The 14,997-nt window shown below is 36.9% G+C and overlaps 1 protein-coding gene across 1 annotated transcript; it reads right to left on the reverse strand.

Annotated features, from left to right (window-relative positions):
* Positions 1-4,938: 4,938 nt before the first annotated feature.
* LOC119876697 (40S ribosomal protein S24-like) lies at positions 4,939-5,193 on the reverse strand. The gene has a single exon (XM_038549512.1). The coding sequence runs from the start codon at positions 5,191-5,193 to the stop codon at positions 4,939-4,941; it is 255 nt and encodes an 84-aa protein (XP_038405440.1).
* Between the last annotated feature and the right edge of the window lie 9,804 nt (positions 5,194-14,997).

Here is a 14,997-nt window from a genome sequence, read left to right on the forward strand (position 1 = left end):
AAATAATTTTTTAAAAGAAAAGAAAATATGGAAACTAGTTTGGCCACATGCAAATTATTATTACAAGGTCATTACTCTGGATAAGGCATTAAGTGTGTTTGACAGTGTGCAACTATGTGTGACAATCAGAATAATGTGAATTTTTGTGTCTGTGTGTATATATGTGTGTATATTTTTTTTTCTTCATCCATTCATCTGTTGATGACTGCTTAGTTTGTTTCCATGCCTTGGCTAATGTCAGTAATGCTACAGTGAACATGGGGGTGCAGATATCTTTTTGAGTTAGTGATTTTGTTTCCTTTGGATAAATGCCAGACCATATGGTGGTTCAAGTTTTAATTTTTTGAGGAACCTCCATACTGTTTTCTATAGTAGCTATTCCAATTTACAGTCCCACCAACAGTATGCAATAATATAGTGGAATATTATTCCACCATAAAAAAGAAGGAAATCCTGTCATTCACAACAACATAGATGAACTTTGAGGGCATTCTACAAAGTGAAATAAATCAGACGGAGAAAGACAAATACTATATGACCTCACTTATATGTGGAATCTAAAAAAAAAAAAAAAAAAAACAACAACAACAAAAAAAAAAGGAGCTCATTGATATAGAGAACAGATTAGTGGTTGCCAGAGACAGAGGGTAGGAGCTGGGGTAGATGGGTGAAGGTGGTCAAAAGATACAAATTTCTGGGGTGCCTGGGTGGCTCAGTCGGTTAAGTGTCTGCCTTCAGCTCATGTCATGATTCAGGGCTCCTGGATTTGAGGCCCACATCAGGCTCTCTGCTCAGTGGGGAGTCTGCTTCTCCCTCTCCCACTGCCTACCACTCTGCCTACTTGTACTTTCTCTCTTTCTTTCCATCAAATAAATAAAATCTTAAAAAAAAAGATATAAACTTCCAGATAGATAAGTCCTAGAGATGTAATGTACAGCATGGTGACTATAGTCTGTGTTTGTATATTTGAAAGTTGCCAAGAAAGTAGATCTTAAAAATTCTCACCATAGGAAAAAAAATGCATAACTACATGCAGTGATGGATGTTAACTAAACTTATTCAGGTAATCATTTTGCAATACATACATGTACCAAGCCATTATGTTGTACACCTAAAACTTGTACGTTATATGTCAATTAAATCTCAATGTTTTAAAACTTCTTTAAAGTATATTTCATTTCTTCCTCAGAAAAATCATTGATTTTGTTCCTCATTCAAGTCATCTCACTGCCAACAAAAGAGGAGTTTAGAAGTTTACAAATCTCCTCAAGAAACAAACAAAAAAAAAGAAACAAAATAAAATTTAATTGGAAAAACTTTTAATACCTCAAGATCCATCTATATCCTAATGCGAAACAGGTGGTTATCAACAGTTCTTCCTAAGAAGGCAGCATAAACAGAATAAATCCTGCAGAAGATTTTACCTTTCATTTTCTTCCTGTGAGGAATTCCAATGCGAATCACTCTTCCACAGCAAGTTCCCTTTGTTCTAGTGGCTTTTTGCACACATGATTGCACAAAACATATTTTTAGTAAAACATACATAATATGTGTTTTGAGTACAAGAGGTAATGTCAGCTATTACTCATGGACCGAAAGCCCACATAATGTTGGCTGAATGCAGTTAAAAGTATTCATAGTAATAGAATCACAGATATTTTTTTCCCTAAAAGGGATTATGGTTCAAAAACCTTATAAACCAGATAATCCTACAAGCTTACATTTTCTGTTACTTAACTCTAATTCCAAACTATCTAAATACAAGTATTCTTTATTCTTTAGTTGAACTATTATAACCAATCTCTTAAAACGTAGTTTGTATTGGGGCACCTGGCTGGCTCAGTCGATAGAGCATACGACTCTTCACCTCAGAATTGTGATTTCCAGTCCTATGTTGGGTTCAAGTTTTAATTTTAAGAGATAGCTTAAAAATAAAATCTTTTTTAAAAAAGGAATTTGTGCTTCCCAATAATTGCTACTGACATTCTTTGTAACTTCATAGGTGAGGCAGAAAAGTATAGTGCTTATTGTCTATTCTATTTTCATATGACCTATTCGTATTGTTTCTGTTTGGTAATTTGAGGATATTTCAAAAGGCAGATACCATCTACTTCATAGCACAGCACTCTGCACACTGTGGTTGCCCAATAAAGATTTTTGCATACTCCACCAATAAAATTCATGGAGGCTCAATAGAGCATACACCAAAGTAGAGAACAGCCCAGTTCTACTTCTTGCCAGTGAGTAATCAACCTGATTCACTATGTTCAGTTCTTTTCTGTTCTGTTATAGGTGCCACATCTTTTAAATCAATTTTATTCAGGTACAATTTAATGTGATTAAATGCATTCATTTTAAGTGTTGATGAGGTTTGACAAATGCATACAACGAGGCATGATCCACCAGCATAATCAAAATATATGTACATGTACGGGGGTGGAGGTTAAAAGAGGATGCCGCACATGAAGCATGTTTTTATCAAGCATAGAAACCTTTTATAAAGGGTGGTAAGCCTGCCTGAACTCTTTGCCCCAAATTAAATCATTATCTTTCTGATACTGGACAGGGAGCAGCCCTGCTTTTGTTCCAGAAGAAGACACTATTTCCATCTTCCAAAGCTGTTTGCTTGAAACAAAGTCCAGAGCAAAGATGGCCAATGCCTTTGCTCACAAGACATGACATAAAAATGTGAGATATGAATGGACAACTGTATTATAAAAGACAAAGAAAGAATTTTATATACATTCCAAAGAGCATAAGTTACTTTTTAGAGGTAAGTGGTGCCTAAATTAAACTTGTTCATGCACATAGAATAGAATTGATCTGAGACCAGAAAACAGCAAAACAGCATAGCACAGCACTGTTTATGTATTTGAAGGATGAGAAAAATTCTAGATAATGATTTGGGAAATAATTACTGGAAATCCTTACTTCCATGAGCAAATTCAGACTAGATATTGTCTCAGATTTACTCACCAGTAGGGGGCCCCTCTCTGTCTCTGACTTTTGCAAAGAATAACAATAAAATTGCCCTAAAAGTTTTTGAGATTCAAGCTTGATTCTAAATTGCCTTTATTCTGGGTTTTAAGCAAGACTGGACATATTCTGAGGCCTGATGGAAATAAGACTAAAGAGATCTATTTAGGATGAAAAATGAGTAGAGAATAGGGAGCTATGGAAAAGTAGCATTTGTGACAATATTTTGTAGAGTCAATGGGTACCATGCCAGCACTACTGGCAGTGACAAAAGGCCCTTGGCACAGATATTAGCACAACTTATATCAATACAGCAGGGCAGTATCAGTGTAGACATCTCTCAGAACCACTAGTAATGGCCTTACCTAGGTGCTGCACACAGAAGTTATGATCAGCAAAACAGTGAAAGAGAAGGCAAATAAATATCATAGCACATCACACGAAAACCACTTTTCAGATACGTGTCTATGCAGAGTGGATGGTGGCAAAGCCAGAGAAATCCTTCTTCTTTTTAAAGTGTTGTATTATTCAGTTTTTCCCCCAGATTGGAGTAATCTTGGAAACATGGTTTCCTTATAAAAGAAACATTTCTGAATGCAAATATCTTTCATCACAAATCTAGCATTTACTCTGTTGCATTTTCCCCCAAGCAAACGCTACCAATTCACAGATACAGAAATATGTCATTTTTATGCATAATACAATTTTTAATGACTGTGATCATTTATATTGGTATATATCAGAAATCTCTTAATACAAAAACTGTTGCGTTCATATAGTTAAAATTCTATCTGCAGCTCCCTCGTCTGTTCATTTTCTTTAATTGCAGTTTCCTTTCTGCCTTTTAGAATAATTTATCTTGACAGTATTGGGTTATTTCAAAATTTTCAAGGGATTTTCTTTGGACAATTCCGTTTCTGTTACCTAACATTTTTTTATTTTTGCTAACTTAAGCAGCTACAGCGTCAGAGCAAAGAACACAAAATCTATTACAAAGATTATTTAAATCCCTTTCATGAGGGCACCTGTGGCTCAGTCAGTTAAGCATCTGCCTTCTTCTCAGGTCCTGACCCCAGGGTCCTGGTATCAAGCCCCATGTGGGGCTCCCTTGCTCAGTAGGGAGTCTGCTTCTCCCCCTCCATCTTCCCCTCCCCACTGCTTATGCTCTCTTTCACTCTCTCTCTCTCTTACTCAAATAGATAAAATCTTTTATAAATAAATAAATAAATAAATAAATAAATAAATAAATAAATAAATAATTCCTTTCATCAACATTTATTTTAATCACAAGACACATTTCAAGCCTGTAATATTTTTAGTTTAAACTGAAAAATTGGCCCCAATCATTCAGATGCTGTATTTTTAGGCTGACTGTGTTACATATCTTGCACATAGTTCCACAACTGTATATACTTGTGGGATGAATTACACCACCAACTGTTGATCAAAACTTTCTCATAGTCAACGTTAAGGCAGTAAGCAAGGATAGTCCTGTGGGAGACTGTTGAGTTGGCTATGTTTGTATTATCACAGTGTCTGGCACATGACTTGTCATCTTGCCACAAGAAAAGTCCATTTGAGCATGAACTCATTTTGCTCACACCTGGTACCCTCACTAAAAATAGTGCTGAGCACTTAGTCATTGGGCAACACTTACTGGTTGAATGAATAAATGAGTGCTTAACACTATCCACCAGATTCCTGCTGCCTGCAGGATACAGATAAAACTCTTCATTGTTGAATACTTTGTTTTCAAGGGCGTCTCTACCTGTATCTCTTTTTCTTTTTTTAAGTTCGTAGTTTATTAATCCTCTCATGAAAAATCTGCACAATCACCACAGATAAAGCCACTGCAGAATCTTTACTCCTTCTGTTGTCCAATCTCCAGCTCTTCTTTTCACCAGCACCAACTTGGCTTTTGCAGTACCCCCTGACTCTCTTCATTCTGTTCTTGCATTCCTTTCACTGTTTTCTTGATGTCTTTTTCTTCTCATACAGGCCATGTCTTGCAAATCTATATTTGGGTTCATTTTTCTTTACATAATCCAAGGAATCATAAATCATGCCAAAGCCAGTTGTCTTGCCACCACCAAAATGGGTTCTGAATCCAAATACAAATATAACATCTGGTGTGGTCTTATACATTTTGGCTAGTTTTTCCCGAATTTCTGTCTTAGGTAATGTTGCCTTCCTGGGACAAAGAACATCAATAACCATCTGTTCTTACTAAAGTAGTTGGTTGGTCATGGACTTCCTGGTCTGGATAGTTACTGAGTCGTTCATGATGGCGGCTGAGCTTCAAGCAGCCAGAGAGGAAAAGAGTCTACCTGTATCTCTTAAGAAGACTGCTAATCCCTGTCCTTCGGAAGCATAACTGCTTTGCCCCAGCACAGTTCTTGGATATTCCAGAAGACATTTACAAACAATCTCTTGCTTGAAAACCAAAATTAACAAATCACCACATTGTGGATAGTTTTACTAGATTCATTCTCTGAAGGCAAACAAATTCCCAAGCTCTTGTCAGATACTTCTCCAAACATAATTGTATCAGTTAGCAGAAGCCAAGTAATGCTGAGGTAACAAACAATCCTAAACTCTTAGTGGCCAATAACACCTGACGTTAGTTTTTCTCACAGCAGTATATGTCCCCAGCTGATCGACAGTGGAGCTATGCATAATAGTCACCCTCAGTCCAGCAGCACCCAGGATGAGGGCAAAGGAACCATCGAGAACATGCCAGTCACAGTGACAGCAGAGAGAAAATGGTCTCCTAAGCTTCTGCCTAAACGTACTGCACAATGCTTCTGCTCAAAGTTTTATTAGCCAAAGCAAATTCTATTCACACCTCAAGTCATTCAACAGGCCAAGAATATATATTCTCCTCTGAGGAAGGAATACAAATATTGGTAAACAATAATACCTTCTACCACTGCCATGTACTGAAAAATAGAATGTAGAATGTCAAATCATTCAAAGGCATCTGAGTCTAAACCCAGTTATTCTCACAAAAACTAGGAAGAAAAAGAGCAAAACACATCATATGATTTTGTTTTTACCTGGATAACTAGAAATACAGGCTAAAAACTTTTTTTCACTAAAAACAAAACTTGTAACAACTATTATAAAATTAAAACAGGTACAGAATTTCTTCCTGACCATTGGAAACAATAAAAGCAAATTAAAGAAAATCTATATAGCGAAGATCAAACACAGAAGAAAGAACAAGGTTGCACAAAAGATAAAAAGCAAGACAGCAGAAGACTACACATAGCAATTACAACCACATGAACGAAAGCCTTAGAGTCCCATGATAAAAGGCAAATACTAGCTAAAAAATACAAACCAACTATGTGCTGCTTGATAGGCAAACCTAAGGTAAAGTTAAATTAAAAAGATAAAAATAAATGGGTGATTTAAGTTGTAAACCCAAACAAAAAGACGAAACAGAAATGGCTGTAGCCAGTGATTTCTACCTGTGTTATATTGGAGGACGTGAGGGCAAAGTTTGGACATGAGTTTCTGGACAGAAAGGTTAGCTATGCCAACAACAGCAGTTACAAAGATGGTGTCATGATTAGAAAGAAGGCTTGTATGCACAAGAATGTAATGGAGGAACTGAAGAGAAGTATTGATGGCAGCAAAATTACAAAAGAAGATGAAGCTTTGTTACTCCCTCTGACAGAGTTGGCCAGAGGAGCTTGAAATTGTAATCAGAGATGAACACATTTGTTTTACCACATCAAAAACAGGTCCTCTTATTGATGTAAATCAGTCCAAGGGTTCTGAAGGCCTTCAAGCATTTTAGTATTTAGGGGCAACTGGGTGGCTCAGTTGGTTAAGCCTTCAACTCTTGGTTTCAGCACAGGTCATGATCTCAGGGTCATGAGACAGAGCCTACATTGAGCTCTGCATTCACTGGGGAGTCAGCTGAAGACTCTCTCCCTCTGGCCCTCCCCTTGCTCATGCTCTCTTTAACATCAATAATTTTTTTAAAAACAAAAACCCATAAAAGATATGCAAATTTTATGGGTAAAATTATAAAGCTTTGTGGGAAGACATTAAGTTGAACCTAAATGGTATCTTACTATATACATTTCCTTTTGTGCTTCATTTTTGTCCCTCAATATTATGTTTTTCACATTTGTCCATTGACAGGTATATATCAGGAGCTGTGTCCCAGAGCATATCACGCATGGCCACAAGGGGACAAACACTGCAGCATTGCCTGTAATAGAATTAAATTGAGCACAGTTTGAATGCCCATAAATAGACTTACAAAGTCAATTATCCCTAGATTAGTCTATAAATGCCTTGAAATTCCAACTACAATTCAAGAGGGTTTTTTAGTGAAACTTGACAGGCTAAATCTAATATGTACAGAGAAAAGCAAAGTGCCAAGAACAGCCAAGACAATTTTTAAAAAGAAAAGAACAGATTAGAGACTTGTCCTAGAAATATGAGGCCTTATCATACAGCCATGGTAACTGAGACAGGTAGTATATAGTAACTGAAATGGTTACAGTCATAGAAATGACAGGAAAGTCAAAGAAATCAGAACTAGATCCACACATACAAGAAAGCCTGATGTTGCAGAGGAGGCATTGCAGGTCACTCATTTAAGGGTGATGTATCAATTATTACTGAGATAACTTGTAATATGTACAAGTGGGAAGACTCAATATTGCAACATGTCAACTCTACCCAAATTATTCTAGGAATCCAATATGATTTTAATTAACAGACTTATCCAACAGAATTACCCAGAGATAATTCACACATGCAGGGGATGCCTGGCTGGCTCAGTTAGTGGAGCATCCACCTCCTGATCTCAGGGTTGTATTTCGAGTCCCACACTGGGTGCAGAAATTACTTAAAAATAAAATCTTAAAAAAAAAAGAATGCATACACACATGCACACATACCAACCTATAAATGATTGATAAATTTAGCTATGTTCAAATTTAGAATGTCTTTACAATAAAAGATAATAAAAATAAAATTAATTGACCTGCCAAAAATCAGAAGAATGCTTTTGTCATAGATATTAAAAACAAAGGATTGCAACATAAAGTAAATAAAGAAGCCCATGATCAAAATTAAAAAATAAACAATGATTAGAAGACTTTTCACAATATACAGACAATTCACAGAAGAGGAAAATAAAAATAAATATATTAAAAGATACTTAACCACACTATTAACCAGAGAAATGCTTATTAATGCTTATCATTTTAGCCATCACATTGGTAAAATTAAAAAGCCAAATTAAATGTTTACTACTTGGTAATTAAAATGCCCCATACTCTCAGGACACATGGGTGGCTCAGTGGGCTAAGTATCTCACTCTTGGTTTCCACTTAAGTCATACTCATGGTCCTGGGATTGAGCCCCACATTAGCTTGTGCTGCGTGCAGAGTCACCTTCAGATTCTCTCTTCCTTCTACTCTGTTCCTCCCTCCCTCCCCGCGCTCTCTCTCTCTCTCTAATATAAATAAAATATTTTAAAAGAAAAAATGAAAATACCCCCACACTCTCCTGTAATCACTACTAGATTAAATAAAAACCCAAATAGCAAAGATTAAAAATATTGCACTTTCTAAATATGACCAGTGGTGTAGAAGTAAATTAATAGGTTTCTATGATTTCATTATTAAGAAGGAATTATAAAAAATTTAAACCAACTTTCCAATTGAAAAAGCTAGGGAAAAGGTAAAACAAATAAGAAAATGGAAGGAAGAAAAAATGCACAATCTAGTCATTGCAAAATAAAATAAAACAACTGATAAATCTAAAGATGGTTGGAAACAGAGGGGAAAACAAATAATAATCAAATATAAAATCTGAAAATTTTAATATAAAAGAAACCCTCCCAAAAGAGAAATCAGAATTTAGAAAAGGGATATATCTGAATATTTTTCAATCCTGATGAAGTAAATTGTTCTCTTGGATAATTGAAAGTGCCAAAACAGACTCGTGAAGTATTACAAACATAAATAAACCAATGAAATGTTATTAAAGAATTTTCTTCAAAAATAGTTCTAGGGCCAGGGAGTATTAGTGGAAAATACAATGAAACTGTCAAGGATTAAGTATTTTTCTATGCTCTATAAACTGTTCTAGGGCCTAATAAGAGCTGGAACGCTATCCAATCCATTTGAAGTAGCTAGAAGTAACCCTGGTATAAAACAAACACAGCTGAGTTTTTAAAAATAAAAGTAAACCTCAGACTACTGGATGTGCAGTATTAGTTGGAAGCATGTATTCGTGGGGGAAAACGTGATCAAGTTGAGTTAATAGCAATACAAATGCATGACGTTGATGGATTTAATGAAATATGAACAAGCCATCAAGACCTTGTGATGGGAGGAGTCAAAATTGAGGAATATACCAAATGTCAACATTCTTGCAAGCACAAAAATGAGATGAGCAAAAAACACAGAAAGGTTTAACTAAATAACACAAAAAGAGGTTAAAACACTTGTATCACTCTTAGGGCTCTTCAGGAGACTTCTCCTAGCTATTATTAGAAAACTAGCAAATGCAAATAAAATCAGTGGTAAATTAGAGATGGAGCCGCATGGGTTCTACCTGCCATGAATCACTCTCTGTGGCTATGATGCCCACCCAGAGAGCTTGTAGTAAAACAGAGCCCAAAGATACCCACAGCATTTATGCATGTAAAAGTAAAAATCTTAAATTGCTTTTGAATAAAGTTAGTGTGTTACATTTAATACATAAACAAAAATTGTAATGAAACATTACAGCAGTGATGAAGTTGCACATAGAGCTCAGAGGCTACTGGGGGCAGGGGCAGGAACTAGGGGCAGGGGCAGGAGTGAGGGAAAGATTGGCTAAGGAAGTGCTGTTTGCACAGAATCTGTTTCTACTCATGTACCTTCCGTGTCACCTCTGGGTTCTGTTGTCTCTAAATGTTAAATTCTAATTGTGTTTGTTTGACTTTTGTTAGTTGTTTAGTTGGTTGTTTAAAAAAAATTAGAATTTTCAGGGCCCCTGGTGGCTAAGTCAGTTAAGTGTCTGTCTTCTGCTTGGGTCAGGATCCCGGTATCCTGAGACCGAGCCCTGGCTTCCTGCTCAGTAGGGAACCTGCTTCTCCCTCTCCCTCTGCGGCTCCCCGTGCTTGTTCTCTCTCTCTCTCTCTCTCTCTCTCTCTCTCTCTCTCTCTCTCTCTCTCTCCCTCTCTCTCTCAAATAAATAACTAAAATCTTTTTTAAAATTACGATTTGGGGTGCCTGGGTAGCTCGATTGGTTAAGTGTCTGACTCTTGATTTTGGCTCAGGTTGTGATCTTAAGATCTTGAGATGAAGCCCTGCCTAGGGTTCCATACTCAACAGGGAGTCTGCTTGAGATTTCTCTCTCTTCCTCTGCCCCTCTCCACCCACTTACTCATGCTCTCTCTCAAATAAATAGATAAATCTTCAGAAGGAAAAAAAATTACAATTTGCTCACTATTTCCCAATGTCAATAAATTTCAGTAGACCTTCTACATTTATTTGTACTAGCATCATACCTCCATAGGAAAAAAAAATGTATTTTATTGGAATTGATTCCTATATAAATCCTATATATAAATCTAATATAGCTATAGTTAATGATTTACAGGTTGTTATATGGCCAATCCCTACTAGAAATATCTGGCTGTAAAAACAACAACAACAAAACTGTTTGAAACAAAGGCTTTTGGCCAGCCACGCTGAAAAAATTTCTCTCAGAGTAGTTAGTCCACTTTTTCAGTATTACTGAAACATTGATAAACTTAGGGAAGAATTTTGACCAGGTATCACAAGAAATTTGTACTGTGGATTTCTAAGAATAAATGTGTCCGATTTCTTTCGCAGCTGGCAGAAAGCATTAGGACTTCTTTCTTAATATTTTGTTGATTAATAATCCTTCCTCTTGGCAGACAGAGAAGAAAATTTCACCAAATAAAATTTTTAGACTTGCTTTAGTTTAATTCATCTCATGTTCCTTTGTACCTCCCCTCCTGCATTTTACCTTCCCAGGTCTAGTTCTGTATCCCTTGAGTTCCAAACTCTGAGGGTTCTTTACTTCATCTCTTTTTCCACACTGCTTCACTCCCCACCAATTCTCTTTGTCTTTCTCTATCTTTCCATTCACCCATTCCAGCCTGAGGAGATTACAGTAATACACAGAAAGCAGCTCTCAGCCCTAGCTCACATATAAAGACAATGAGAAAAAAAAAAAATCTGCTATATTTAGATCAATTAAAAGATTCATTCCTTTGTAACCTAAATACATAACCATAATTCATTTTCAAATTGTACAGTCATTTGTAGTTTAAAGTGAAACAACACCTCTGGGATGCCTGGGTGGCTTAGGGACACCTGGGTGGCTCAGTGGTTGAGCGTCTGCCTCTGGCTCAGGGAGTGATCCCGGATTCCTGGGATCGAGTCCCGCATTGGTCTCCCAGCATGGAGCCTACTTCTCCTCACTCTGCCTGTGTCTCTCGTGAATAAATTAATTTAAAAATAAATAATTAATTAATTAATTAATTAACACCACCTCCATTTGTATGGTCCTCTTCCCTACTCAAGTCAACCTCAACCCCATATTAGTTTTAACTCGCATGTCATTCTCAATAGTAGAACCATTAGTAGCACATGAGTGTACATTGATACAGTGGGTGTTTTATGTAGTCATAAAATAGATACTCTCTATCCTTAGATAATTGCCATTACTACAGAAAAGATAGGCCAAAGAAAAATATACATAAAACAACTGCCACCTTCCCACGACACCACCAAAATAACTTGGTGATTAAGAAAAGCTAAATGTATTAAATATACCCCGGTAAGGGAGAACAGTGATTTGACAGAAGCTTAGTAGCCTCAGAAGGAGGAAGATAGCAAGTGATACTTCATAGGATATGGGAGTCTGAGTAAAAATGGCTTAGGACTCTTTTTTAAGACAGGGAATTATTTTCAGGATTGAGCAAAGTTTTTGACATAATAGCTTAGGGCTGGTGGTATGGTGGTCAATTTGTCCTTGGTTCTCTGGCACTTTCCCAGATTTAGCACTGAAATTTAGCATCCCAGGCATCTCTGTAGTCCTGAGCAAACCCAGACAGGTGGACACCCTAACTGGTGTGCACACACACCACTACAATGATTTTGAAGCAAGTCCTGATAACTAAGATTTTTTTTATATGAAAATATTTCATAAGTTCTATAAATGAACTATTTGCTCAAATAAACCATCTATTTCAGCTAGACAATATTCGCCAAGAGGAGTGAGCTGTTTATTCAGATTAACCGGTTTGCAGGAATTTCCTGAAATAAACAATGTTAGTTATTTACAGCCTTATCATCTTGACCAAGAATTTACTAAAACAAGAAAAAAGTCACGTTAGTGTAGATGGCCTGAGTTCCCAGTCCTGATACTTAAGTTATGTGGCTATGGGTGGCCTCAATTCCCAGATCTACCTCGCTAAGAAATATATCAGCCGTAACATAAATTCATTTTTTAATACTGATAAGAATTCAACCAGCAAATATGCACTAACCACCTAAAATATGCCAGACCCTGTTGTAGGCACCAGAGACACTATGAAAAGTAAATTTGTGGAGTGACCCAAGGCTGGCGATGCATTACCATCTACAAACACATACTAAGCAGCTATTAGCCTTAAGGTCATACAGTACAGATTAGTGACTGAAGACAATGTACTCTTCCTGCCCTAGTCTCATCTAATTCTGATAATAAACATTTTATTTTCATCGAAATTGCTGAGTTTCCTTTAAAATTTAGGCAAATCATTCACATCTGAAAAAATGGCTCTCTGTCTCATGTTTTCCTTCTATATCAGAAGTAACACAGGGGCAACCTGGCTGGCTCAGTTGGTAGAGCATGGGACTCTTGAACTCGCCCCACATTGGGTGTGGAACCTACTTTTAAAAAAAATAGTAGCACCATCCTTTAGCTAGAAAATTATGAAGTTTTCTTTGATTCCTATGACTCAAAGCTGATACTTCCTCAGTACTGTGCCTTAACTGCTTCTAAACAATGATGACTTCAAATTCAAATTATTATGACTTTATTACCATTTAAAAATGCTTGGTTTTCTTTTTAAAATATTACTCTAAAGACTCTTAATGACAACAACAAAAGCCAAATCTTAAATAAAACAAAGAACACATCATATTTTTCTAGGAGAAAAGACCGAAAATGAGAATCTGTAAGTAAAGGCATTTTCACCCCTTCACTTAGTGGCAGTTTTGAATAAGAACATATCGTGGTTGGAAATACACAATTATTCCATTGATTGTGCTCAAAGTACTTTGGGAACTTCTTTGGAACTGCCTTCAAAGTTTGTACTCCTGTGTTTTATAACCTCAACCATGGCATCCTTTGATAATGGACTTAATTTGGAGGAACAATCAAACATTGTTCAGAGACAAATTGGAAATTGGATCATTAAGATCTATAATTCAACTCAAGAAGTCTGTCTCTAGGATCTGATATTGTTAAGTAAAACAAAGTAGGGACGCCTGGATGGCTCAGCAGTTGAGCATCTGCCTTTGGCTCAGATCGTGATCCTGGGATCCTGGGATCCTGGGATCAAGTCCCACATTGGGCTCCCTGCATGGAGCCAGCTTCTCCCTCTGCCTGTGTCTCTGCCTCTCTCTGTGTGTCTCTCATGAATGAATAAATAAATAAATAAATAAATAAATAAATAAATAAATAAATAAATAAATCTTTAAAAAAAAAAAAAAAAGATGAGATGAGATGAAGGCCCAGGACATAGCTAAGATGATGTCAAGAATACAAAACTGAGAACAGATGCAGGAATTTTAGTCTAGCTCAGATACCAAGAAAGTATGACCTTTAGTCAAGTCACCTCACCCCTCTGGACCTAGATTTCCTTCCAGCCATAAAATTTTCTTTTTTTTTTTTTTTTATTTTCTTTATCAAATTACCTAGATGTCACTATGGAAGACAAAGGCCTGACCCCAAGAACAAAAAATTCTGGAAAGGTAAGTTGTTTGCTAACAGAGGAGATGGAAACTTTTTCCAGAAAAGTTAAGAAGACTGCATCAGGTTAGAGAGTTGAATCAGCCAGGACACAGCAAGTGAAGACACAGATGACCTACTCGGGGCTTGTGTCCTACAAGCTCTCTGGCTACCAAGACTGCCGAACAAGTTGAACAACAGTGCTAGACGCAGAGTGCCTGGCTGGCTCAGTCAGTAGAGCAATGACCTCTTGATCTCAAGGTCATGAGTTTAAGCCCCATGTTGGGCATAGATATTACTTCAAGAAAATACTAAATGCAACTGACAAAAAATTGTAACCCAACTTCACAAGGGCTTGACAAAGAAAGTTGATTGACACAATTCGACAGCCTCTGTTTGTCAAAAGACTATATGCTTGCGTGCACTCCAGTCATATCACAGTAATAAAACTTAATTTTCTCAAATATTTTTATTGCTGTAATGTATACATAATGAAGTTTGCTATTCAAACCATCTCTAAGTGTATCACTGACAGGCATTGGTTACATTCGTGATGTTGTGCCACGACCACCACTTAACTTTTTTTTTTTCAAGATTTTCTTTTTTAGGGCACCTGGGTGGCTCAGCGGTTGAGCATCTGCCTTTGGTTCAGGTCATGATTCTGGGGTCTCAGGATCGAGTCCCACATGGGGCTCCCAGCAGGGAGCCTGCTTCTCCCTCTGCCTGTGTCTCTACCTCTCTCTGTGTCTCTCATGAATAAATAAAATCTTTTAATTTTTTTTTTATTTTTTAGTAATCTGTACACCCAACCTGGTGCTCAAATTCACAACCTGGAGACAGAGAGCCCATACACCACCGACTGAGCCAGCCAGGCCTCTACCACTTAGTATTTTTTAATGGACATGTATATTCATTCCTCTGTAATGTTGCAGGCCCTGTGGTAAGCGCTGGGAACAAAAGCAAAAGCATGGACCCTGCCTTCATGGATCACGGTGGGTGCTGTTTTGGATTTTTGGTCTGTTTGGTGTTTTT

This window comes from Canis lupus, chromosome 10 (genome assembly GCF_011100685.1).
Source record: "Canis lupus familiaris isolate Mischka breed German Shepherd chromosome 10, alternate assembly UU_Cfam_GSD_1.0, whole genome shotgun sequence".
Classification (NCBI taxonomy): Eukaryota; Metazoa; Chordata; class Mammalia; order Carnivora; family Canidae; genus Canis; species Canis lupus.

Bases quoted from the DNA above. Each gene is read 5' to 3' on its own strand.
- LOC119876697 (XM_038549512.1), bottom strand. From the start codon at position 5,193: ATGGTTATTGATGTTCTTTGTCCCAGGAAGGCAACATTACCTAAGACA.